Source organism: Myodes glareolus, chromosome 10, assembly GCF_982192425.1.
Source record: "Myodes glareolus chromosome 10, mMyoGla1.1, whole genome shotgun sequence".
Taxonomy (NCBI): Eukaryota; Metazoa; Chordata; class Mammalia; order Rodentia; family Cricetidae; genus Myodes; species Myodes glareolus.
In genome coordinates this window covers 1,319,556-1,346,965 of record NC_142035.1, presented here as the reverse complement: position 1 = coordinate 1,346,965, position 27,410 = coordinate 1,319,556, and the positions used below count along the sequence as shown (strand labels likewise).

The window sequence follows — 27,410 nt, the reverse complement described above, 5'->3', positions numbered from 1 at the left end:
GTTTGTATGTCTATGTGAGGGTGTCAGATCCCCTGGAACTAGAGTTACAGAAATGTGTGAGCTGCCATGTGGGGGTACTGGGAATTGAACCCATGTCCTCTGAAAGAGCAACCAGTGTTCTTAACCGTTCAATGGTAACTTGGGATTGTTTCCTGAGCATTTTAAACTTTGTTGTGGTGTTTTGGGTTTTGTTAACCCCTGGAGAATGCTGGTGTTTTTCTTGAGGTGGGCGGGCACTCCAGTGAAAGCCCCTTGGTTGTATCATCTGTTGATGGTGTTGCCGGCATCAGTACCACGACTAAAGTCCTTAGTTCTTCCCTGAACACCCATCTTAGTCTTGGTTCATGGCTGTGGCTCAGTTCTCAAACCCTTCACGGCGAGTTACGTGCATTCGCCATTCAAGGACAATCCCAGGACTCACGTTGGGTCAGACGCAGCTTCAGTGGGTCCCTTTCTGTCTTCTCTCAGATCTCCTCCCATGATCCTCAGTTTCTATGGCTCCTTTTCTCCATCTCATCACTGCTGGCTTTTCAGAGTCACCTCTGTGGTGCGGTGGTAAACGCCCCAGTAGGGCCACGCCCACACACCCTATCAGAATCTGTAGACGCGGAACTGCAGTGAGTCACATAGGTGCCTCCCACTTCTCCCTGGTGTACCTTGGGGTCTGCGCCACGTGACTGCTCCTTATCAGTGGGCCACCTCTTCCTATTTCTTTACAGATGACACTGACCAGGGGTCTGGGCTCCGTGCCATTCCTTTAAAGGGTCCGTTTTCTACTCAAGCAAGAGACTCCATAGCTGAAAGATATCCTCAGATTGCTCAGGCTGTATTTGATGCTGTGCTGAGTGGAAGAGGACAACACACGCACAGGCATGCACGCGTGCATACACACACACACACACACACACACACACACACTGTCAGAAAGGTCAACGTCGGTCATCCTCTGCTGGGAGATCAGTGTGGAAACAGCCCCTCCCCTCTGGCTTCACCCACCAAGAAGCCCTCCATGTTCTGTCTGCACCTAGCCCTACCAGCACAGAACCGACAGAGAAGCCCTGTGTGGATTCACAGCCCCGTCCCTGAACCAGCCTTGCCGGCTGAAGGAGCTGTCCTAACAAAGACTCCGTCACAAAAACATCCCCAGAGAGAGGACTGGTAGAGAGCCTCTGGTGCTGGGCACAGTCCATAGCCTGTCAGGATGCAGGGCCTTGGGCACCCGGTGAGGATTTATGGCTGTTTATAGCAGCTGAGCTTGTCCAGTATCTCAGGCGAAAGCCTTCTCCTGACTCTAAACACTGCCTACATCCACAAATATCCCAGACAGCCAAGATGCACAACCCTGGCTTGAAGAAATTATTACAACAACGTGTAAGGAGACATAACAAAGGAAGGTACTTGCTCGACAAATGTTCAGCAAGCCTTACACGAAGGCTTACAAAAAGGAGCAGAATTGTTTGGATTTCAACACACTTAGCCAGTTGTCTGTGAAAAAGTGAATTTATTATAAGTTCCAGTAACTCTCTTTTGGTGAATTTAAAGGTTAAGAGTGTTCTTGGGAGAGCTTTGTTTTCTTGTAACTCGAAATCGGTTCTTCTCTTTAAAGATGCCCCACTTCCAGCCCCTCAGAGAGATTCAGAGAGTCCAGGAGCTGTTTGGAAATAATCTCTCCCTGGGAACTGCTAAGATGTAAACACTCGCAGCCAGCTGTCGGTCCAGTGCATGATTTCCAAGCGTTCAGTAGAACCACAGCAGCATCCCCAACTCCTGGGGGTCAAGGAGAGTGGGGCACATCTGGGTTCTGTCACGCGGGAACTGAGCGCCAGACATCCAGGCCTTAGAGCTGGTCTGGATCCAGGTGGGATTAGCTCATTTATAAACCTGTCTGCTGCAGACAGGATATGCACAGTAGGAAGCAACTGTCCAGAGTCAGGTTTATTGCCTAGGGAGGAGGAGGAGGAGTCATCCCACCCAGTTCACAGCCGTCTAGGACCTGCCTCCCGAATCCTGGGCCCAGCTCCTTGCAAGCCCTCAGCTGATGGTGTCTGCCAAGCACCTTTGAAGACACAAAACAACAAGGTAGGCAGGACTCTTCCCAACCCAAAGACCCTCAGACTCAGCCACTTAAAACTCCCCTGTCCTGACTGCCTTCAGGCCAAGAGCCCCTGGCATTGCCTCTGTATTTCCTGTTCTCCTGATGATCCTGGGTCCAGAACCACACTCAGGAGAAGCATTTAGATGGCTGTAAAGGCCTCTCCACTCCTGCACAGTCCCCAGAAGGATCTTCCTGTGACCACAAAGACACCAGTGCCTCTTAGAAGAACAAGGGGAAAACAAGGGGAAGAAGCCTGGCACAGGGTCCCAGCCATAGTCTCTGTGTATCAGCTGTGCTTTCGGGGATGGGGACAGAATGGCCATCCTGAAAGGCTCCTCTGTCCCCGTAAGATCTCACACGAGTGTGAGACCCCAGGTTTTGCCTAGCCTCAGAATCCATTTTGCTGAGCTGGATATGCTCCCCGAGGATTTTCCCTCCTGAGAGCTGAACTGAATTCCAGAAGATGAATGTGCCTTGAACCAAATCCTGACTCAGTCCTGCAGTTCTGACCCAAGCAGAGAAGGATTATCAGGTGCTTGGCACCTTAGAGACTCAAGAATCTGCTCAGACGCTGGGGCAGTAATCTGGGGTCAGGTCGGGCACCCCCGGCAGAAGAAATTATTTCTGGAGCAGCCAGGCACCCCTAGGGCCCCCAGGCTGTCAAATGCGCCTGCAGACTGGAAGCCGGTAATTGCAGGGCTCTTAGGCATGTTAGCGCCTGTTAAACTTCCTGCAATTAATTTTGCTGACAGCTTGTTTAAAAGGAACCGCCTAATGTATTAAAAATACCTGTGTCGGTGGCAGATCAGCCAGGCAGTGCTCACGGAGCTTCTGAAGAAAATCACCAGGGCTGTATGGATGTCCATGCGTTAAGCTGCTCTAACCTCAGACACGTTTGAGAGCAAAGCCTGAGAGCTGTGTCTGCCCTGACCTAGGGCCTGACACTGCTGACTCACAACTGTGAAATATATTCTCTGAGGGCTCCAGGGACTAGAGGTATGTCTCGGGGCCCTGTTTCCTCCAGGGGCTTAGGAGGGTCCTTCCCCTTCTTCCAGTCCTGGTGAACTCAAGTGTCCTTGGCTCATGGCCTTAGTCTTCTCACTACCTTCTCCTCTGTGCGCCTGCTCTCTAGCGATTTGCCATGAACCAGGACAATTGCATCTAAATCTGAGTATATTTTACAGAAACGCTTTTCCAAAATAAGGCTATATTTACAGGTTGAGAGACTGAAGACACACGCAAGGCACATGCACACACTGATGTGCTCACACACACACACACTTGCACACATGTACACACACACACACATTGCCACCATCATATTATCTCAGCATACCTTAAAAAGAGCGGCAGAGGGGCTGGAGAGATGGCTCAGAGATTAAGAGCATTGCCTGCTCTTCCAAAGGTCCTGAGTTCAATTCCCAGCAACCACATGGTGGCTCACAACCATCTGTAATGGGGTCTGGTGCCCTCTTCTGGCCTGCAAGCATACACGCAGGATGAATACTGTATACATAATAATAAATAAATATTTTTAAAAAAAAGAGTGGCAGAGACTGGATCCAAGGTCTGGTCTAGCTGGTCCCTGGGCACCATCACTGCTGTTGCCTGAGTTATGCCTGACCGGTATACTGGGGACCTTGATAACAGGTAAATATATCTTAATATAAAAACAAAACAGAAAGATCCCATTGCAGCCTCGAAAGTTCCCACCCCGTCTACAATGGTTGAAGATGATTCCCAAGGTCAGCAAAGTTAGATCTCAAACTGGGCTTGTTTCTAGCCTCCCTTGCCAGAGCAAGGCAGAACACAGGGAGGGCAGGCTGCGTCTCATACGGAGTCTCTGTCTTCACGGTGACCCCTGGGCTGCAACAGCCCCGTTATCTTCTGTTCTGTCCCATTTCATGCTGAGGTGTTACTCTTGCTGGGCTCCTAGACACGTGCCAGTGAGGCTCCCAGGAGAAGGCAGGCAGCTCCTCCATTGGCTGCCTCTTCCCCAAGTGCTGTCTGTGCTAACTCTCCACAGCTCCCCTTGACTTGATCAGCCGCCCCAGATGCCTCACTTGCCTGGTCACAGACTTTTCTAGCTGCTAAGGGGAATGGGTTAGCTGATTGCAGCAAAATCCTGTCCCACGGTATAACAAACACAGGAGTTTATCAATCTGGTGACAGCACCGTCGGTTCCCACTGTGGCTTGAGCCTTACCTATTGGCTCCTGCTGTCTTGCAATCTGAAGATGTCCCAAAGAATCCCTGCTAGGCCCAGGTCCGTGAAGCTGCCACTATGGGGATCCTGAAGGCCAGCAGTGTAAAACGTTACTAGGCTCAGTTCCTACCATAAGCATCACCTCATGGTCTGGGAGAGTCCAGAAGGAGGAAGAAATGGGGACCAGCTGTGGTCGGGCTGCTCAGCTTCAGGCAATCTGCAGGCACAAGCTAGAAGGCCAGGCCCTAGGAAGATGTGGCAGAGCAACCGGCCCTGGTCAGGAGGCAGGACCTCTTCCCTGTACCCAGGAATCCAGTTCCATCTGCCTCCTGGGCCTTGTGCCCTCCCAAGAGACTCATCACTTTGTTCCTGTTGTGGGATAGGGCACAGCAACGTGCTCTGAGTGGCATAAAATAGGCCTGCTCAACCCGCGCTCTGGCCTGGGACCCTACCATTGCAGCATTACCCAGCTGAGGGCGAGTGACTGTGATTGACACAAGAAGGCATTTCAACCCTTCCCATAACCCCCCACTGAGTTTTAATGGCATCCTTACTTGACCTTTGTAACTAATTCACAAAACGAGTGGGCATCCTGGTGGGTCCTCTCATGCTGGTCCAAACTGTCAGCAGGTTGCCTTGTAGCTAGTCAAAACTCAAACATAGGGCTAAGTAGCAAGACCCCAGTCTCAAAAGTCAAAACAAAACAGAATCACCACAGGAAGTGGAGGAAATAAAGCAGCCAGGAGGTTGCCCTTGGAGCCTCGGGTTCTCAGGAGCCTGAAAGGCAGGTTCCTGTTGAGGAAGCCAGTAAGTGATGCTTGGGTTCATTCCACCTGCCTTAAAAAGGACCCTGTCTGAGTTTAACGTGAGGAGGACAGACTACCTAAGAAAGAACCTGGGGAGGTACCCATGGGACCCAACTCTGCTCTCACTGGGCAATGGGCCCCATGCTAGCTGCCTGCCTGAGGTTTCTCAGAAAGTCTACTGTCCGTACACCTGCAGGCCTTCTCCACCCAGAAGGGCCCCAGCGTCCCTCATTCCCTTGCTGTTCAGCAACCAAGCAGTGCCGTTCTGCACAAATAGCGGGAAGACCGGGCCAAACCCAGCTCCCTGCTGCTTTTCTGAGTGTGGGACAGGCTCTGTAAGGTGCTTCTTAGCCCGGCTGCGAGTGTGCCCATCAGCACTGGGGCTGTCAGAAAACTGGATTCCTTGGGGGAACAAGTAGGTTCAAGTGTCAGGATTCAGCAAGGAGTGAGTGCTGGAAGTAAACAGGGTGGTCGCTCCCTGGAACCGTGGGCCTCCTTCCTCAGAGTCAAGGCCCAGTCAGCAGATGTCTCTAAAGCCAGCACCTGCTCTAATGCCAGCACCCACGCCTTGCGAAGCTACTGGGCAGTAGCTGCGTCTCCAAAACCAGCATTGTAGTGACGGTATATGTCCCCCTCTTCAGCTTCCTCCGTACACCCACCCTAAGGTTCCAATGAGGATTAAGGGCTACATTGATTGAGGGATACTGAGGTTGGATAGCAGGAAGGGTTTCAGAAAGAAAAAGGAGTCTGCTTTGAAGGCAAAGAAGCGTGTGTTTTAAGGGTGCCGATGACCCCAGCATCTGACCTATGATCCAATAAGAGGATTTGAGGTGTTCAGGCTTTACAGACTTTCCTTTCCCCAGATACACATTGACCCCCACCTGCTCAGAAGGACCCCAGGCTTCCCTCCTGCCCTGTCATGTGTTGAGTGCGCTCACAAGCCTGAGTCCGCTCTATTAGATAGACAAACAGAAATCCCACCATGTGTACCATGTGCGTGAGCAAAGCCTCCTCTCCAAAACACACCAGCCTTGGTCCTGAGAATTCCTACGTTTTTAAAAACAGAGAGAGCTCATTTCTTGGTGTCCCTTCACCAGAACTGTGCGTTTCTGGTGCAGACAAGCTGTGGTGGTCTCATCGCCTGTCAGAGCTGCTGCCACAGACTCTGGTCAAGCGCTCTGTAGAAGACAGCACACGCTCCAGGGAGCAGGCTTCTGTGTCTGGCACAAAAAGAGGAAGAAGAGGGAAGACAAACACTGTGTGGTGTAGGAGGCTGGTTCCAGGGAGCTGGTGTTTATACCAAGCAGACTTGAGGGCTGTTGCAAGTGGAACTGAATCTACCAGGTCACCTGGTCAGTATGGCCACGTGCTACCTGCACCTAGAACCAGTCTTCATTGAGTCCTTACTCGGGACAAAGACTCTTTGGGAGATACCGAGACAGTCAGGTGTATTTATTTTTAGCAACTACAGCTGCCCAGTTAGCAGGAGATTCCCCAAGACTTCCTTGTCCCACCCACTAGATCCAGAGAGAGCTGTATGCCGAAGTGAGAGATGAATGTCAAGGTCCTATCCAGACCCAGCAGAGGGTCCGCTTTGAGGACTTTGTGTTCCTAAACACACACAGTTTAAATGTCCCTAGCCTGCTATCCACAGAGTCACCCTAAGCAGCCTTCCTGCTGTGGCCCAGAAGGGACTGCATTTCTAAAGCAGCTGGTTCCAATGAGGGAGGCTGGGAACGAGACCAAGATGGAGACACAGGAACTGAGGTGTCCAGCCCTTGAGGAGTGTAACATGAGGGGGCCTGCTTGTTGGGGTATCTGTTCCCGCCTGGCACCCCACAACCGGCAAGTCCCAGAGAAAATCAATCACACAGAGATCTCTATAAGTTATAAACTGATTGGCCCTTAGCTCTGGCTACTTATTAGTTCTTATGACTTATCTTAACCCATTATTCTGATCTATGTTAGCCATATGGCTTGGTACCTTTTTTTAAAATTTATTTATTTATTTGTTTATAAAAATTTCCACTTCCTCCCCTCCTCCCCATACCCTCCCATTCCCCCCACTCCCTCTCCTCCCTCCCCCCCCCACTCCCTCTCTTCCTCCCTCTCCAGTCCTAAGAGCAGTCAGGGTTTTCTGCCCAGTGGGAAGTTCAAGTTCCTCCCCTCTCCCTCCAAGTCTAGGAATGTGAGCATCCAACCAGACTAGGATCCCAAAAAGCCAGTACATGCAGACAAAACAAGACCCAGTGCCATTATCAATGGCTTCTCAGTCAGCCCCCATGTCAGCCACATTCAGAGACTCCGGTTTGATCACATGCTCGTTCAGTCCCAGTCCAGCTGGCCTTGGTGAGCTCTCATTCGATCAGTCCCCTTGTATCAGAGGGTGAACGCACCCCTCGCGGTCCTGATTTCCTTTTTCATGTTCTCCCTCCTTCTGCTCCTCATTTGGACCTTGGGGGCTCAGTCCAGTGCTCCAATGTGGGTCTCCGTCTCTATCTCCATCTATCGTCAGATGAAGTTTCCCTCTGGTCCTGCCTTTCTTGCTCACGTTCTCCCTCCTTCTGCTTCTCATTTGGACCTAGGGAGTTAAGTCCAGTGTTCCAATTTGTGTCTCTGTCTCTATCTCCATCCATCGCCAGATGAAGGTTCTATGGTGATATGCAAAATATTCATCAGTATGGTTATGGGCCAAGGCCAGTTCAGGCACCCTCTTCTCTGCTGCCCAGGGAACAATCTGGGGACCTCTCCTTGGGCCTGGGAACCCCTCCAGAATCAAGTCTCTTGCAAACCCTAAAATGGCTCCCTTAGTTGAGATAAATACTTCCCCCCATCCCATTCCCCCAAGCCATTCCCTATCCTCCCCCTCTCCCTTCTCTCTAACCATCTCCCCTTACTTCCACCCCCCACCCCCCCGTGCACCCAAGTTTGCCTGGCAATCTTATCTACTTCCAATATCCAGGAGGATAACTATATGATTTTCTTCAGGTTCACCTTCTTATTTAGCTTCTCTAGGATCACGAATTATAGGCTCAAAGACCTTTAACTATGGCTAGAATCCACTTATGAGTGAGTACATACCATATACCTCTTTTTGGGTCTGGATTACCTCACTCAGTAAAGCGTTTTCTATTTCCGTCCATTTGCATGCAAAATTCAAGATGTCATTGTTTTTTACCGCTAAGTAAAACTCTAATGTGTATATGTTCCACACCTTTTTTAACCATTCTTCTACTGAGGGGCATCTAGGTTGTTTCCATGTTCTGGCTATTACAAATAATGCTGCTATGAACATAGTTGAACAAATGTTTTTGTAGTATGATAGGGCATCTCTTGGGTATATTCCCAAGAGTGGAATTGCTGGGTCCTGAGGGAGGTTGACTCCTAGTTTCCCGAGAAACCGCCACACTGATTTCTACAGTGGCTGCACAAGTTTGCATTCCCACCAACAATGGATGAGTGTTCCCCCTCACTCCACATCCTCTCCAGCATAGGCTATCATTGGTGTTTTTGAGTTTGGCTATTCTGACAGGTGTAAGATGGTATCTCAAAGTTGTTTTGATTTGCATTTCCCTGATCGCTAGGGAGGTTGAGCATGACCTTAAGTGCCTTTTGGTCATTCGAAGTTCATCTGTTGTGAATTCTCTGTTCAGTTCAGTACCCCATTTTTTAATTGGGTTAATTAGAGTTTTAGTGTCTAGTTTCTTGAGTTCTTTGTATATTTTGGAGATCAGACCTTTGTCTGATGAGGGGTTGGTGAAAATCTTCTCCCAGTCGAAAGGGAAGGTTGTCTTTTTGTCTTACTGACAGTGTCCTTTGCTTTACAGAAACTTCTCAGTTTCAGTAGGTCCCATTTATTCAGGCTTGGTACCTTTTTCAGCTGTCAGCTCACATGTTGCCTCTTCGGTGGTCTGGGCAGGAATGGCGGAGGGAGCTTCCTGCTTCCCAGAATACTCCCTTTCTCTTTGCTCCACCTCTACTTCCTGTCTGGTTTTTCCGCCTATACTTCCTGCCTGGCCAATCAGCATTTATTTAAAATATGATTGACAGATTATAGACAATTCTCCTGCACAATTTCCCCCCCGCCTTTTTTTTAAACAAAGGACAATACCCATAGTCCATTTGTTGGAAATGTGGGCGTAGTATTTCAGGCTACTTCCTGCTGGTTGGGGGTGCTGATAATCTTATGGGTACCTAAAGAAAATTTAGGATTATAATCAAGTCCTGACTGGAGTATCCTGTGAGTCTTGATCATCTCAGGCAGCAGTCTTGAATCTGTTCTGTATGTAGAATTCAGACATCCAGGCCATCTCTTCCTACTGGAGATTTCTCGGGTGGTTGTCCTTGATCAAATCTGATTTTTCTTAGCTCAGAATGAATCCACAGCCTCTCATTTCCTGTGGAAACAAAAGCAAAATCTCTTCTCCAAAGTAACATACCTTTTGACTTCAATTTTGAAGCCAAGGTATTTTCAAAATATCTATCTTGGATTAATTCAGCAGCATTTATAAGCAAATATCTTTTAGCAGCTGTTGCTCCTTCCTCAGCATTTAAACAATTCAAAGAGAGCATAATAGTATACAGTATCAAGATTCTCTGTGTATTTTCCATCTTCATGCATCTTTATTTTAACCTCTATTTCTTTTATTTTTACTTTTACTTTTTGAGACAGGTTCTCTGTATATCTTTGTCCTGGAATAACTCTGTAGACCAGGCTGTCCTTGAACTCACAGAGATCCACCTGTCTCTGCCTCCCCTGTGCTGGGATTAAAGGCGTGTGCTACCATACCTTGAACTCACAGAGATCTGTCTCTGCCTTCCAGGCATTGGAATTAAAGGTGTGTACCACCATACCTAACTACTTTCTTTCTTCCTTTTTTACTTTAAGAACTTTAACTTTTAGCCTGCATGTATTTTTAACACAGTGTAAACTATTTAGAGTTTTTTTTAATCTCTCTTTACTGTATCTCTCTCTCTTTTTCTGACTACAAGAGTCTTTAAGGAGAAGATTAAAGCCGTGGCTTTAATGGCTGGATCCAGCCCATTCCTTAGCTTTCCAGCCTCATGGCAGAGGTACCACTGGAGCCATTTTTATTGCCACAACTCTGTGGCGTTTCAAGGTCCCTGCCAGCAAGAAAGCTGCAGCATTCTGCTCACAGACCACATTCAAATCCTCCATAGTCGGACTGCCTGCCTGAAAAAGGCAGAGTTTGCCCTGGCAGGACTGCCCAGAAAGCCAGCAATTTAAAACGGCACAGCTTTTTTCCTGCTATGGCTGAAAACCTGAAAAGCATGTGTTCAGCTTTTATTAACACCATTTAAGTGTTTTGTGGCAGGACCTCTTAATGAGCTACAAAGTTTTGCAGCTAAAGCTGAGTCAGGAAGCCTCTCTTAGATGAGAGCATTTGCTTGCCTCTAGCAAGCAGAGCAGACCCGAGAAATTGGTGCTACTAAGAAAACATGCTTTAGTCTATTCTTTCCCAAATTTTCTCAAGCCTTCTGTGGATTCAGTTATCCACGTGGGCACCATATGTAACATGAGGGGGCCTGCTTGTTGGGGTATCTGTTCCCACCCGGTACCCCACAGCTGGCAAGTCCCAGAGAAAATCAATCACACAGAGATCTCTATAAGTTATAAACTGATTGGCCCTTAGTTCTGGCTACTTATTAGTTCTTTTGACTTATCTTAACCCATTATTCTGATCTATGTTAGCCATATGGCTTGGTACCTTTTTCAGCTGTCAGCTCACATGTTGCCTCTTCGGTGATCTGGGCAGGAATGGCGGAGGGAGCTTCCTGCTTCCCAGAATACTCCCTTTCTCTTTGCTCCACCTCTACTTCCTGTCTGGTTTTCCCGCCTATACTTCCTGCCTGGCCAATCAGCATTTATTTAAAATATGATTGACAGATTATAGACAAATTCTCCCACAGAGGAGAGATGAAACAAGGGGACTACAGGAAGTCAGGAGCTCCTTTTGCTTGAGGCAAGATGCCACAGAAGCACACACTGTTGAGGGCAGCCTCTGGGGTGGAAGGACCTCCAGCTGAGCTAAGAGCCTGACCACCAGGGAGTTTCACAAAACAGGGAACTTACAAAGTGCAGGGAGGCCCTAAGACTTCTGCAAAGCAGCCAGCAGTCCAACAAGTCAAACCCTGACACAATACTCACCAGGACAAAAATCGATTGGAATACTCACCACTGCTGGTAGAACGCACAAGAGCACAGGAGGGACATTAAGGGATTGGGAGTAACGACTTTTTAAAAACTGCTTTATGTGTGGGCGTTTGAGTGCATTTGTGTCAGTATACCATTGTGTGCAGTGCCTGAGGAGGTCTGTAAAGGGTGTTAGAGCCTGTGGAACTGTAGTTATAGATGGTTGTAAGCCACCATGTGGGTTCTGGGAATAGAAACTAGGTCCTTAGAAAAAGCAGCCAATGTTCTTAACCACTGAGCCATCTCTCCAGCCTTGGGAATGACAGCTATTAATGGACACTTTTTAGAGCAGTTTTGTAATTTGTTTGAGACAATGTCTCATTATGACACCCCCCCCATACACACACCTGTTAGTTTCCTCTGTGGGAAAGATCTTGCATTGTGAGGTACATTGTCACAATTAACAAGTGTTGACAAATTAGTCAGACTTGACAGCTCATACACGGCTGCTTCTTGGTGTTTCCCATCCTGTGGCTCTGGGTAGATGCATGGTAGCCCATCAAGGATAACAGTGATACTGTCCCCCAATGTTCTGGGCTCCATCGGTTCACCCTCCCCACCCCAGCTCTGAGCAATTTTTTTTTTTTAAAGCCAACTCTGTATTTCATTTTCCAGAAGGTCATACAGCTGGAGGCAGGTCACTTTTGCTAATATTCATTCAAAGCTCCTTCGAGTCTTTTCCTGGCCTGGAAGCTCATTTCTTTGTATCTCTGGATTAGATGTGATCATTGTTCCATTAATGAAGAACATCTCGGTTGCAAATATGACTAAAGCTTCTATAAGCGTATCTGTGCAGATTTCCGCTTCTTTAGGTAAAAGAAGCAAAGACTGGAATCATGGAACCTCACGTTCTGAGTCAGCTGTGTGAACGCTGCACCCTGAGTCTCCTGAGTCACCCTGAGTCTCCTACAGCAGCTGTGCCCTTTTATCTTCCACTAGCAACGATAAATATTCCAGGGGCTCTTCATTGGGATTTTGGCTTGGGGGTTGTTTTAGAGCATTCTTTATTCTAGTCCATTGCTATAGTAGTGCTTTTTCCCATTGCTGTAACTGAACACCTGACCGAAAGCGATTTAATGAGGGAAGGGTTTACTTTGGTTTGGGAGTACTGCCCATCACGGTGAGGAAGGAGGAGCTGTAGATTCAGTGGTAAGCAGCTGGTTACATTGTACCACCGTCAGAAAGGAGAAGGTTTATCTGCTGGTGCTCAGACTGCTTCTCCCCACCCCCTTCCTTTTATCCAGCCCAGCACTCTAGACCCCGAGAAGTGCCCTTCACATTTCTTTGCTCTCTAGAAACATCCTCACAGACTTGCCCCCAGATGTGTCTCTCCATTGATTCAAACCTGGCCGAGCTGAGCTGATACTCAAGGTCTTTGGTCCTACGAGGTTGGACACACAGCACTGCTTCATGTGCGCGTTTGTCTGGGTGGAGCTTCTTACACGAGGTTCCTGAGTAGATTTCTACCCTTTTGTTGTTATTGTTGTTGTTTTCTTACTTATTTTTATGAGTTTTGTATGCTTTGGATCAGCCTATCATACATGTCTTTTGCAAATATTGCCTCCCAGGTTTCTTCTTACTTAATCTACATTTTATGAGACAGGGTCTTACAGTATAGTAGGGCTGGCCTCCAGCTTGCCATCCTCCTGCCTCAGGCTTTTGATGCTGGTATTACAGGTGTCATAGTATCATGCTGTCTTTTAATAGTACTATTCATTCTAATTAGGTGCAGTTGATTGGTTTTCTTTCATGGAACATTCTTCTGCTTAAAAGCCCAGCTGGTTGTGGTGTCTCACACCTGGAATCCCAGCATTTGAGATGAAGAGGTAGAGGATTGTGAATCCAAAGCTATGTGAGGCTACATGAGACCCTGTCTTAAGAAAACTAAATAAATAATGAATAAATATTCATTAGTAAGCACAGGGCTAGTTGACTTTTCTCCTGCTTTATTTTCCTGAATTTTATATATAGGTCTATGGTCAGTTTTGATTAGTTTTTGGAAGGTGTAGATCCTGTCCTTTCACAGATGGTGGTCCGGGGGGAGGGGGACTGTCCTTCCACATAGCCAGAGAGCCACTGATGGTCCTGTGTGGGTCCATTTCTGAGCTCTCTGCTGGCTTCAGATGGTTGTCCAGGAGGGACCGTCCCTCCACATAGCCAGAGAGTCACTGATGGTCCTGTGTGGGTCCATTTCTGGGCTCTCTGCTGGCTTCACTGACCAAACAATCTTGACTATGTAGTTTTGTTAAAAGTCTTGGACTTGGTGGTGTTGATATGAGTGTATGCCGAGTGTCCACAGGTTTCAGAGGTCAGAAGAGGACATAAGATCCCCTGGAGTTGGTGTTATGATGGTTGTGAGACACCCAACATAGGTGATGAGAACAGAACTCTGTCCCCTTCAAGAGCAGCAAGCACTCTTAACCACTGAGCCATCATTCCAATCCCTTCATCTTCTTAAAAACTAAGTTAAGTTTTTGTTTGGATCAGGTTGGTGGTGCTTGGGATGCAAGGCAAGCATTCTGACGCTGAGCTATGCCCAGTCCACATCTCATTTTTTGTGTTAATATAAATAGTATTTTTTATTTTTAAATATTTTGCATTATTCTGTACAAAAATATAGTATTATGGGGCTGGGCAAATGACTCAGGGGTTAAGGGCTTTGGCAAAGGACTAAGTTAGGTTCCCAGAACCCACATTGAGTAGCTCACAATTGTCTGTAATTCCAGGTCCATGAGATCCAATGCCTCTTCCGGCTTCCACATGCACACACACACACACACACACACACACACACGCACATACACAAATATAAATATTAAACAAATATTTTAAAAACAAACAGACATATTCTTTTTATTTCAATTATTCATTGCTGGTATATAAGAAAGCAATTGGATTTTGTTATAGCCTTATATGTCTGACTTCACACTGCCATGTTGCACCACGATGATAATGGACTAAACCTCTGAACTGTAAATTACCCCAATTAAATGGTTTCCTTATAAGAGTTGCTATGGTCATGGTGTCTCTTCATAGCAGTGGAAACCCTAACTGAGACAGTTTCCAACCTGAGGAACAGCTCTTTGGAGAGCATGTTCAAACCATCACATACGTGCTGCTGCGTTTATTAGTCAGTGTTTTCCTAAGGCTTTTGCATTTTGCACCTGAGTGTTTGGGTAGTTGATCGGTTTCAGGTTCTGGAATGTTCTTTGATGAGAAACCACCATGGGAATCAATGGGTCTCGTCACCTCACTGCACAGACAAGGCACCCCAAGAAGGCTGTGGTCTGAATACCATGAAAAGAGAGAGAGTGAGTGTGTGTGTGTGTGTGTGTGTGTGTGTGTGTGTGTGTGTGAATATTCATGTAAATGTTGGACTTGCAAATTGAAGCAATTTAAATGTCATGAGCACCTGTGGCTGTCTTTTGGAGAAGATCTGTCAGAGAAAATGCATCATGATTACAACCACAGCAGAAGGAGGGACCTCCATCCCTCTGCACTGGGCTGTCCCCACCATTCACAGCCCCAAGAGGGTGAGAATTAGCGCTAACCTGGTGAGACTAAAGCTGTGATTCCCTCCACAGCGGCTGGCTGAGGCCACAGGCGTCTTGGGGACAGCTGTGTTTCCCTGGGCAGGTGACTCCTCCAGGTGGATCCTGGCCCAGCCTTCCCATTCCTGGTTCTGGAAAGCTCCTCCACTATGACTCACCTGCCGCTCAGGGCGATTCCAGTGGGAGAGTAAAGAAGGGGGCAGGGATAAGAGATAGGGCAGCTCTCTTTCCTGTTACCACTCTGGTTTTAAAAAACAAGGTGTTTTGTTTTTCACTCTCTCTTGGATTTTTTTGTTTTTGTTTTGTAAGTAGGTTCTCATAAAACCCAGACTGGCTTCAAACTGCTGCTTCAACTTCTCAAGTGCTAGAATTATAGGCGTATACCATCACATGTAGCTTTGGTCCCCACATTTGACTGGGGTCTCGCTATGACCAGACTGAAGGTTCTGAGCTGGGTGAACGGAGTTCCCATAACAAGCAATTACTGCAAGGATTAATTGTGCTGAGTGCATAATTAGCATATACCTCAGCTAATGGCTCATGCAGTGAAAGATAGTTCTGCGCCCAAACCTAACCCAGTGGCTGAGGGTTCTGCTGACCATCTTTATTTTCCAGAGGAAGAGTGAAGCTGCCCAGGGAAGAGAAACACAGCATGGGTACTCAGGGCCTTCCCTCTGACCAGCTTGTGAGCCTAATCTCCAGGCTCCTCCCCCCTCCAGCCCTGAGGCTTGGCTTAGCTTTGCTGCACGTCACTTTGGGGGTTTGGTCAGGAAGAACTCAGGAGGTAGGGAGAAAATCTCCAGGAAGACTTTGTGGTACCTTTCTGGCGCGTGAGCCCTATCCCTGCCCAGTAAAATCTTGGTGCAGCCGGCTAGGTTTGTGCAAGCTCTGCTGCTAAGGCCTTGCCGGGAGAGAAAGGGGGTAGCACCTGTTTCTGGAAGGTGTCCCACCCCTCCTTACCTAGTGTATGTGATTTATAAGAGGCTTAAGATGAAGGTCTCATCCTTGACCTTGTTCAGAGACATGTATCCTGATAGGAGTGACCTGTGAGCCCAGGATCTCACAGGACCAGAAGTGGGCCAAGAATACTTCATAGGAATGGCAGGAAGAGGATACCCTGCCCCATGGGGCTGTAGTGTGAACATCTTAAAATTTCCCTTCAAGTCTTCCCAGGACGATAGCTGCCCGGCCCATGGCTGTGCTCAGATGCCCTCTAGGAAGGGTGCTCAGCTTTTGAAGTAAGAAAGGGAACACAGAGTGTAATTCACTAATACTTTCACACTTTGAAATGATATTTTGGACAAATCGAACTAAATAAAATTTTATTAAAATTATTTACAACCAGCCATGGTGGTACATGTCTATAATCGCAACACTACAGTGAAGATCAACAAATAAGGCCATCCTAGGCAGCATAGCAAAAGTCCATCTCAATAAAACAAAGCAAATTATTTTGTGTCTGTGTGAGAGAGATTGGACTTTCCTTTGGGCTGCCAGCTCACAAAAAAAAAAATGACACAGAGGCTTATTATTAATTATCAAACTCGGCTTATAACTTAGGCTTGTTCCTAGCTAGTTCTTATAACTTAAATTAATCTCTATCTTTTAATCAACATTCTTTTTGTTTGTTTATTTTTAATTTCTATTTAAATAACATTATTCTTCATTTATTTTACATACTGACCACAGTTTCCCCTCCCTCCTCTCCTCCTATCCCCTATTTTTCCCCCTCCCTTCCCATCTATTCTCCCCCCATCCACTCTTCCTCATTTCCATTCAGAAGTTATTTTATGTGGTTTGGTTACTCTTACTGCAGACTGTCCATCTGCTTCCTCTGCATCTGGCTGGTGACTCTGCCTTGCTTCTTCCCAGAATTCTCTCTGTCCAGAAGTTCCGCCTACCCCTCCTGCCTAGCTATTGGCCACTTAGCTTTTTATTAAACCAGTCACAGTGATACATCTTCACACAGTGTAAAGAAATATTACATAGTGTGTGTGTGTGTGTGTGTGTGTGTGTGTGTGTGTGTGTGTGTGTGTGTGTATGTGTGTGTGCATAACCTCTGGTGTGATTCCTCAGGTGCCATCCTCATTATTTTGATACATGGTCTCTTATTGGTCTAAGAACTCACCAGTTGGCAAGGTGACTGGCCCCAGGGCTCTTCCTGCCTCCACCTCCCCAGTTCAGGTATTGCTAGTGTGCTTCATCACACTGGAATTTGTTTGCTTGCTTGTTTAAAGAGGGTCCTGTTAGTTTGTTTAAACAAGGTCCTCAGTCTTCAACTCATATCCTCGTGTTTGCAAGGAAAATGTTTTTTGCCAACTGAGCCTTCTCCCCAGGGTAGAGCTACCTTTAAACTATGACTGCTTCTCCTTATAGCCTGCTTCCTGTTTCTCCCTAGCCCAGGGCAGGGGCACTCTCTAGACTCTGCTGATTGCCTGGGGAGGTCCAGAGTCTGCCCCACCCATTCAGGGCAGGATGTCCTTTTCTGAGGACTCCTTAGCAGCTCTGGAGAACCCAGTATTGGGTAAAACAGACAGGTTTGTCCCCAGGAGTCCTGGGAACAAGCAATTACTCAGCACAAACCAGCCTGCTGTCATACTGTATGTGGAAGACAGAAGACCACCTTTAATCCCAGCACTTCGGAAGCAGAGGTAAGCAGATCTCTGTGAGTTCAAGGCCAGCCTGGTCTACAAGAGCTAGTTCCATGACAGGCTCCAAAGCTACAGAGAAACCCTGTCTCGAAAAACCAAACCCAAAACCAACCAAACAAACAAAAAGACAGAAGCCCAAGACCATCTCCAATCCTTCTTGCTGAGCAGTGCCAGATGCTGATGGGGTTAGCAGGGCTCCATCCCTGTGAGTCCTGAGGACCCAGCAGCATCAGATGCTCAGAGGCGGCTGGACTGAAAGGTCATCCTGTCCCTACACAGACTTCCAAATAGGCCCAGCACCCTGGGCAGCCCCATTCACAGCTCACAAAACTCCCTAAGCTCAGTGATTGCAGAGAAGGGAGGAACTGGGATGGAGCCCCAGCAGGGAAAGATGAAGGCCTTATTTGCCTCAAAGCCTGGTGGCAGCTGAGTGAGCCGGATTCTGTACAAAAACAAAACAGTGTTCAGCCAGGAAACATTCAGTCTAACAAATGAACCAATTATGTCTTTATGACGAAGTCATCATTGGAAGGAAGATGAGAAGTGGGGTGAAGGATTCAGAGTAAAGTGATTTCAGCCCAGAGAACACACCTTCCTTCAACCCCTTCTTTTGGGGTTCCTCCCCTATGCAGGGTACAGCCCCCTGTTTGCTACAGGCAGAAAATGTAGGTTTATGGGACTTGTCACAGACAGTATAATGTACCACGTTACATCCCCAAAAGGGACAACCCTCATGTGCCCAGCCAAGGCCCGGAGGTGAAGGATTATAAGATCGCCGTTATTAGCTGAGTTTTCTCTCAAGGGGTTTGGTCTGGATTCTGCATCTACCCCCCACACCCTTACCACAGCCCCATTTACAGGCAGGTGCTTCCCAACTCAGTCTGCTGATCTTCATCCTTCTCACAGCTGACCTTCACTCCGTTTCAATCGTGATAATTTGCCATCAACATTCAGCCCAGCCTTGCTGTGGATTTTCTCCTGCAGCTGCTATGGTCGGGGAGAATTCACAGACCAAGGCCTGAGAGCCTTGAAGTGGCCATTTCAAAGCCATCAAAGGAAACTCATCCAGCCTGCAGGAACAAGATTAGCAGGGCAGAGACTGCTGCCCTGAAGGAGCCCATGCATTCCAATGCCTGGAACAAGGCTTCCTGCTGCTGCAATTAGCATCCAGGTCAATGGCAGAGCCCAGCAGAGGAGGCAGCAGCAGCCGCTTGGAGAATAGACCATTGACTCAGCCTGTCTAGTGGGTGCAGCACCCAGCTTCTAACCAAAGACAAGAAACCACCCCTTCCTCCTCTCCCCCATTCCTCCTTCCCCTCCTGCCTTCCCCTCCTTATCCTCCTCCTTCCCTTTCCTCTCCTCTACCTCCTCCTCCTCCTCCTCTCCTCTACCTCCTCCTCCTCCTCTTCTGTGCCCCAGCAAATTGTGCTTGTCTCAGATGGGCGGGAGGGATGCTGGGAGAAGGCCCTGGTGCAGACGCTTACTGTGAATGCTACTGGAATAATACAAACCTCATTCTCTCTACACCTTGAATGTGCCTGACAAGGCATCCTAGTGAGGGTGGCTGACACCCGTGACATTCAGCAGAATGTGAATGAGGATGCCAAGTCCCTGCAGAAAGATAGATTTGTTCCACAACACAGGTTCTGCAGGGACTTCTCTGAGGGAAGGAAGCCCCAGTTGTTGATGGAAGGCGTCCAGAGGAGCCACTGACCAGGGACATGGGTGTCGACGGGGACACATTTCGGGAGATTCGTGTACCTTCCACCATACCGTGTGCACAGCTGTAGGGGTGCCACCTTCAGAGACAGAGGAGCAGAAGGACAATGACAAGCTTGGCAGCGGAAGGCTAGATTGGGCCATGAGAGAGTTCCTCCTTCTGCCAAGTATAGCCTGTTCTTAGGGTTGTTTAAACTGTTTTGGATGTGAAGTAACAAGCCTAAGAGATATCTTCTCACCTCAGAGCCCCTAGGAATAGGACCGACAGGTTCTCAGTCGAGCTGGCCATCGGTCTTTGGCCTGTTGGTCATCCTAGAACTGGAAGCCATGGTCAGTTATGGTGGAGGGGGGGACAGAAGACAGTGGTAGAGGGTGTCTTGCTGCTTCTAGGTGACTTTTGCTTGATCCTTCTTGCTCCTTCTGTACACTGGGCGCTGGTGTGGGAATATAGTCCCAAAGGTTATGTTAGTCCCCATTTTTCTCAAGTGGACAGTGATGTGACCATCACTCAGTGTGTGTTCCATAGCCATAAGCATGGAGTCTCAGGCAGGAGTCAGCAAGCTGGGACTCTGATCTACTATTAAAAGTGAAATTTTATTGGCATGCAACCCACGGTTCATTCACATGTTTGTGGCTAGTTGGGACTGTGTTGGCCAAGCTGAGCAGTTGTGACAGAGACCATCCTCTGGCCCTTTAGGGCAGCTATCTGTGGGCTCCTGCTCTAGGACATAGGGGTGGGTGGGAAAGGGGGGCCTCAGGGCAGGATTCAAATGGTTCCTATTGTCAGGTTAGGGACACGGATAACCCACCTCACCCTAACTCAGGCAGACTTCATTGCTTTGTTGACCCAATGGCAGGGCCCACAAAGGTCATCATGAGGCTTCTTACCCTCAGGCTCAGTAAGAACCCAAGCCACGGCAGAACTGGAAAAGTCAATGTGAAGCGACCCTGCCTGAGCACTTGGGTTGTGGAGTCAGCAATGCTCCTGTGCTTTGCCCAACACTGGGTCCTGAGATGCCCACCACATGGCTCCCTCACCAGGTCCAGCCACAGCCCTGGCCCCTCTCCACAGCTTCAAGTGATCTGGCCCATCCTCTCCGGTGAGGGGATGGCCGGAAGGTATGAAGGGTCACTTGATGAGATCAACTCTGCCATCCTTCCTTTCCCAGCATCCTCCCCTACGGAGAGAAAATCCAAGAGTTTATACACACAGCTCTCTGATTCACAGATGCTCCGGAGAGCATGAATTTGCAGGCTGTGCCATTCACAAAACAAAAAAGCCGCTCTGCTATTGTAAAGAAAAGCCTCATGTGGCTGTAAAGGACAAACAATGTAAAACCTAATGAGGTAATGGGACATAGAGAGAGCTTGTAGGCTGGGAGGGAAGGGCAGCCTATAATGGAGAAGGAGAAGTTCTTTTCTCCCCAGCCCCCTTCCCACTGGGTAGCATTTGAACCACTGCTTACTGTTTAATTTCTTTAGCTTTCAGCCTTCCGGCTAGGAGCGTGTGTGTGTGTGTGTGTGTGTGTGTGTTTGTGTGTGTGTATGTGTGTGTGTGTTTGTGAGAATGTGTGAGAGAAAGTGTGTGTGTGTGTTTGTGGGTATGTATGTGTGTGTGTGTGAGAATGTGTGAGAGAAAGTGTGTGTGTGTGTGTGTTTGTGGGTATGTATGTGTGTGTAAGTGTGTGTGAGAGAGTGTGAGTGTGTGTATGTGTATGTGAGAGTGTGTGAGTGTTTGTGTGTAAGTGTATGTGAGAGAGTGTGTGTGTGTTGTGCATGTGAGAGACTGTGAGTGTATGTGTGTGTAAGTGTATGTGAGAGTGTGTGTGAATGTGTGTGTATGTATGTGAGTATGTGTGCATGTGAGAGACTGTGTGAGTGTATATGTGTGTAAGTGTGAGAGAGTGTGTGTGAATGTGTGTGCATGGGTATGGAGGCTAATGGTTGATGTCAGGTGTCTTCCTCTATCACTGTCTACACTACTTTTTGAGATGGCCTTTCCCTGAATCGAAAGCTTACCAATTGGCCAGACAGCTGGCTAGCAAGTCCCAATCTCCCCAGTCTCCCCAGTCTCCACATCTCCAGTGTTAGGATTAGATACGTACGTCTGAAGGGAAATGGATGAGTGGTGGATGGGGGGGAGAGAAGTGGGGAGGGACCTGGGAGGAGTAGAGGGAGGGGAGGCTGGCATCGGGTGTATTGTATGAGAAGAATAAAAAAAGCAAACACTTTGCTAACTAGCTGTCTCTCGAGCCATCTGCTGCCATTTCTAAGGAACATTCACTTCTGCCTGCCCTCAGATACCCCGTAGTCCTACCCAGCAGAAAGATGGCTTGAGGCAGAGTGTCCTCCAGCCAGAGGTGACACAGAGCCTGGTCACTCAGGAAAAGTCCAGAGACTAGTTTTGCACAATAAGGACTCTTATCCTTGTTGGAGAGTCCTCTGACACACCTGAGGCTCTGTGTGGGGGAACGAAAGGGAAAGGCGTCTACCAACCTCTGCCCTCACACTGCCCATCTCTAAATCCTCTTCCTGTGGGTGAGGACACCCCCTTCTATGTTTGCTATAATCGGATTTACTGAACAGGGACAGGGCTCTAATCCCATTGAGACGCCGATGTTGAAGAGCCAGATGTCCATGGGGAAGTGTGGTGGCCGGCTTTGGCAGTGGGTGGTAATTAGAAACTGGGAGGAGCGGGCAGGATATTTGCTGCACGACCCACACAATTACATGGCAAGAAAGCACACAGCAAATTGTGGGGCTGGAGATTCAGCTGCCACGAGAATGAGATGGCGTGGCAGCCAGTGTACAGGGCAGGGGCTGCATCCTGTGTGCCTCACACTAAACGTACGCTCTGATTGTGTATCCTGCTTACAGCCACTGAACCCCTGCAGACAGCCTCGTCCCAGCCTTGCAAAGCCTCCCTTCCAAGCTCAGCTGAAAGCCCTGTATGATCACTGGAATTAGGAAGCTACTGTCCACCAGCCCCAGGTTTTCCTGGCGTGGAACAGAGAACTTTCTTGGATGACTCAACCTTTGTCAAGGGCTCTCAATGTACTGTGCTGAGCACTTGGCCCGATGCTCAATCCTTCAGTGTCAAATTAGCACCCTGCATCTTAGGAAAATGCAAACAAAAGGCGTATCAGCAAAACTGATTGAATTGGCCTGGGCTTTTGAAGTAGGGATACAGAATGATGCATCTTAGCAAGTGGAAGCTGCTTTTCAGGACACGGTTACCCATCAGAGGAAATGCTACTGTCTTAGCTGACGTGGACAGAGTCATGGACTCAGTTCAGCCGTGCGTAGCTTTCCTGGCTGCAGGCATAAAGTGGGCCTAATTCACAAACTGGGGCCCTTTCCTGCCCCCACTGTGCTGGGTACAGAGGAGGGGTGTGAGTCCAGCAGTACCCAGCCCACCTACTCTGGATTGTGCTGCCACTGAACTTGTCGGGGATCTCAGAGTCATTTGTTGCTGCTTAGTGGATGTCCCACAGATTTGACCGTTCTAATGGGCTTTTTGGCTGACATGTATTGAAGGCGCGGCAGACAGACGTCAGTCCTCCGTGCCCCGAAGACTCTCTATGCAGATGGCTTGGGGCCAGTTTGAGAGGGGATAGACACACTGAAGCATGCTGTCTCCTGTTTCTGTCCCCCGCCCTGTAAGCGAGCCTCACACCAGCAGCTGTGCTGAGAGTTCTGGGCCTAGGCTGCCCTGCACCCATGCTGCTGTGCCAAGCATCCCAGACCTTAGGGTCTGGCACAGGTGGGCAAGGGCAGAGCTGTTGAGAAGGCCGTTTCGCTAATCCAATTGAGGCCTCTGGGCTGAGTTAGTGGTCTCTCCTGACAGCCAAGCTGGTGCCAGGCTTGCAACACAGCCGGGCACTGGCAGGATGTGGACGTTCAGGGTTTTCTGTTGCCAAGTCCACAGCCAGGCAGCAGCCGCTGGACAGCAGGAGGGAAGAGTCTGCCTCTCACATTAAAGGTGGCCAGTAGACGGAGAGGTGGGAGGGTGGTATGCGCCATCTGCGGGTAGTAGAGAGGCAATGATGTCCTGCCCACACGCTGGTCAGAAGCCCTCCTGGCATAGGTAGGTACTGCTTCCCCATCGAGGACTTAAGAACTACCCCCACAAATCTCCCAATTAGATTCTGTCTGGGGTCCAGTAATCCCAAATCAGAAAAAGTACAGGGGCCCAGTAGTGGAGTAGGGGCAACGTAAGAAAACGAAATAGAAGCTTTTCTGATAAATTCCCAAGGACTCCCAGGCTTTGTACTGAACTCCCCCTAATCTGGCAGCTGCCCAGAGAGGTAGGGCCTGGAAAGTGGAGGGCCGGGCTCAGCACGCTCACTCATGAAGGAAGAGCCTATATTTTATCTGCCTGGGATCCGGTCTGCCTCTCTGTCTCTCTTCTGAGCTGCCTCAGTTTCTCGTCCTGGTGTACTCGGAACTTTGTGTCAAAGCCACCACTCCCAGACACCTGTAAGGGTGACAGAGGTTCAAGTGGAGGCTGAGACAACATGGCATCCTGGGCTGCCACTCTTTGTGACGTTCTAGAAGCAGCTGCTCCAACAATTTCCTTATCCCTTAAGCCCTCTCCTCGCGGTTAGCTACTTGACTAGAGCCCGGCTCTCAAGCATCCTGTGGGGGCTCCTAGATGGTGCTTTGTCTTCTCCCACAATCCTGCTCTAAGAACGAGTGCCGTGTACTCACCCTTGCTCCCGTGGAATTCCGGGATGTGTCACTTTAAGAGACCCCCCCCCTCTAGTTTTCTGGGCCCCAGCCGCCTACCTGTGAAATGAGAATAGACCCACCAGATACAGGCTTCTTTTGTCCCTAATATTTCCCAGATCTGGGAATAAAGGATGGCTTTGGTGTGACGTGGGGGCTCTTGTTCACACCAGGGCACCAGACATGTCCAGTGTGTAAGGTAAGACAGTTATTTCAGCTCCAGTTCAGAAAGGACACCTGAGGTTTGTACTACCAGCCCTCGTCCATGTTGGTTGGGTTCTGTGCCTTAGAGGAACTCAGGGAGCCACCATGTTTCCCTTTGTTTCCTTGTACTCTCTCCCCATAAACTGTTATCTTCTGATACTTGGGGTCAACTAGTGCTCCAAGGAGCAGATGCATGGGGACTGGCCAGCTGCCCCCGTGGCGGGCATTTGAGTCATTCTGTCTTCGTTATTTCAAACAAGGCTGCGTTGACAACCCTGATAGCCGGTCCATCAGTGTACAAGCTTGGGCTCACCATCCCTGATCACTGTTTCTCTTCTGGTCTTTCTTTTATTCTGCCTCCTTCCTTCTCCACAAAAATACAGATTTAGGCAGGGCAGTGGCTGGGTTACCCCTATTCCTCTCAGGAACCATCCTAGCTTCCTGACAAGAGACCTCAGCTTGCTTCCTTGACCCACTCTGATGGTAATCCTGGGTGCTACTGAAGGCCCTAATGGTGGAGGGCACTTCTGCTCACTCTTTTAATAACAAACCTTAGACCTGGACTCTGTCTAGGACCTGCTCCAGATCAAAGCCGCCATAGGACACAGGACTCCTGTCTGTCTAAGGTTCAGGTCTACACCCCATCTGCAGCAGCCCCCACATCCCCTGTGTTCTGCCATTCTCTGGAGCCCCTCCCCCATGCTCAGGCATTTCCAATCCAGAGCTGAGTGGGATAGTAACAGCCCAGGTTCCCCGGGTGGAATAGAAGGCAAGGACACCAGAGGCTGACATGCCCTTGTGTCCACTGTCCTCCCCAGGGTCCCAGCCCAGCTGTACAAGCATGGCCACTAAGGTGGTAGTGGCACAGGGTGGCCCAGCACCTAGCTGCCCTTAGGACCCTAAGGGCCGGTCCTGCCATCCATGAAAGTTGGTACATGCGTCTAAAGCAGAAAGAGAAAAGCAAAGACAGAGATACCAGGACAGACAGACACACGGAAGGGAGGCAGCAACAGGGGGAGGAGGTGTGTGGCAACAAAGACGCTGTGTGACTGTATGTATTGCCACACCTCCCCAAGACCAGTAGCACTGAATCTGGCCTCTCCCCAGCACTCACACAGTTCAGCTGTGACAAGACAGCCCTTTCCACAGCGGATTACTAGCAGCACTGCCCCCTCCTGCTCTCCTGCTGTTGGCTATGTCTTTCCCCACTGCTCAGAGTCCAAAACAGGGCGGTCTTGGGTCAGTCCCTGACATATCCCCCAGGACACTCAGTGCCACACTGAAAGATGCCATGGGTGCTTCTGGTTGGGTGGGATGGCAAGGAGGCATCCTGTTGTGAACCCAGCATGACCCTCAAGCTGGCAGAGGTCATAAATGTTCCTCAAGGCTATCCTGTGTGGACAGGGCTGGGATGCCCATGCAAGTTGGAGGCAGAGAGCTGGGGCCATACCTGGCAAGGGTCAGAAAAGGGCTCAGCCTGGGAACCTTAGGGTTAGGAGCCTGGGGGCCAGCAGGGACCTAGAGCCAATACCTGTCTTGCTGCTCTGCTCTGACTCTGGCCAGTCCCAGAGGTAGCGAGCTGTCTGCTGCCTGTGTTCAGCGAGGTGTGGTATTTTAAATGTTTTGACATTTTAAATCTGTGTTGGATACATTCCGTGTGTTTAATTCCACCATGACTCACCAGGAATTGAGTCAGTGTGTCTCCTGGGATGGGGCACAGCTGGGTCCAGAGCAAGCAGAGGACTTCTTGCCTACCCTCCATGGGCTTCCAGTGGACGGAGCGTAGCACACGGCAGAAGTGGGTTCAGCTCCTGACACCGGGGGTGGGGGATGGACAGACCCTCTGTTCTCAAGGTCAGCTTGGGGAGGGGACACAGGGCCCAAGAGGGAGGTGGTGATGACTGAGAACATGCAGAAATACCTTCCCTTGAATGGTTTGTGCCCTGACTGTTGAGTGGAGCTTTGTGAAGATGCGACTTGGACTGCAGCTTCCCCAGCCCCTCCCAGCGACGGTCTGTGGTTACCTGGGAGTCGAGGCAAGGCCTTCACAGATGCTGCAACCAAATCCAAAAGAGGCTTGGGGAGTCCCGCCAATTCCAGCACTCTGGGTAGCCACTCCCCTTATTCCCAGGGTCTAGTCACGGTTGTCCTCACCACAAGCCGGAAGCCTTGCAAGTCACAAGCCTTGCGCTGGCCACGTTCTCCGTGTGTTTCCCCAAACGTAGAGTGTGTATAGAAAGCCTGGACCAATGAGCAGGGCTGTGCATCTCCAGACTGTTGAGAGGCACCCGGTGGGTGGGAAAACGTATAGAAGCATCAGTGTGAACCATCTGCATGCCGAGTGGGAGCCAAGGGCTCAGCCTCACTGAACAGACCACGCCATGGTCTGGAGTCCTGGGCATGATATCCTCAGACCCAGGACCCAGAGCTTGGACCTCGTCAGAACACGCAGGGTTTACCCAGCCCCAGAAACAGAGGCTATGCTGACCATTTTCAAGCAGGTTGGAGTGGGAACTGAGCCTGAGGAGGACCTGATCCGGTGGGCAGGCTACATGGGCACGGCCTTCCTACTGCGTGAAGTACCTCCCAACCACAGCTCTGAGCACACCGGCATGATAACCTCCAGGTCTGGTGGATAAGCAAAGTCTGTGTCTAGGACTAACGGCTGCCTCTCGCTCTCCGCAGGTTAATACCTTCATGTCCTTTGTGTTCCCCATGTTGGTCATCTCCGTCCTAAACACTGTGATTGCCAACAAGCTGACCGTCATGGTGCACCAGGCCAACGAGCAAGGCCGGGTGTGCACTGTGGGCAACCAGAACAGTTTACAGCACAGCACGTTCAGCATGTCCGTCGAACCTGGACGTGTCCAGGCCCTACGCCACGGAGTCCTCGTCTTACGTACGTAACCTCAGACCCTGGGGAGTAGACAGCGTTCTGGGGCTCAGTGTGGGGCTCGGCCCAATGGGATAGAATGCGGTCCAGGTTTGCCAGCGGCGCCCTGCCGTCGTCGCCCCCTCATGCCTTCGCTCAATCAACCGGAGGCTGGGTGCCAACTCTGGGCTTGAAGTCTTGTTCCAGCTTTCTCATTGGCAATCAAGGCTCTTTCAAGTACGCGATCGCACCCCAGGCACGAGCACAGTGAAGTCACGTGACCAGACCTGGCAGCTGGGGACCTCCTCGGAGGCAACATCTTGCTATACAGGACTAGGAAGTCCTGGTAGCAGAGCTATAGGCTT

At 49.4% G+C, this 27,410-nt stretch overlaps 1 protein-coding gene across 1 annotated transcript in view; it reads left to right on the top strand.

The window, feature by feature from the left end:
• Ntsr1 (neurotensin receptor 1) overlaps positions 1 to 27,410 on the top strand; it is a 44,182-nt gene that overhangs the window by 9,902 nt on the left and 6,870 nt on the right. Inside the window, exon 2 of the mRNA XM_048441297.2 lies at positions 26,859 to 27,072. Within this exon, the coding sequence (XP_048297254.2) occupies positions 26,859 to 27,072 (214 nt within the window). The remainder of the gene's footprint in view (positions 1 to 26,858; positions 27,073 to 27,410) is intronic.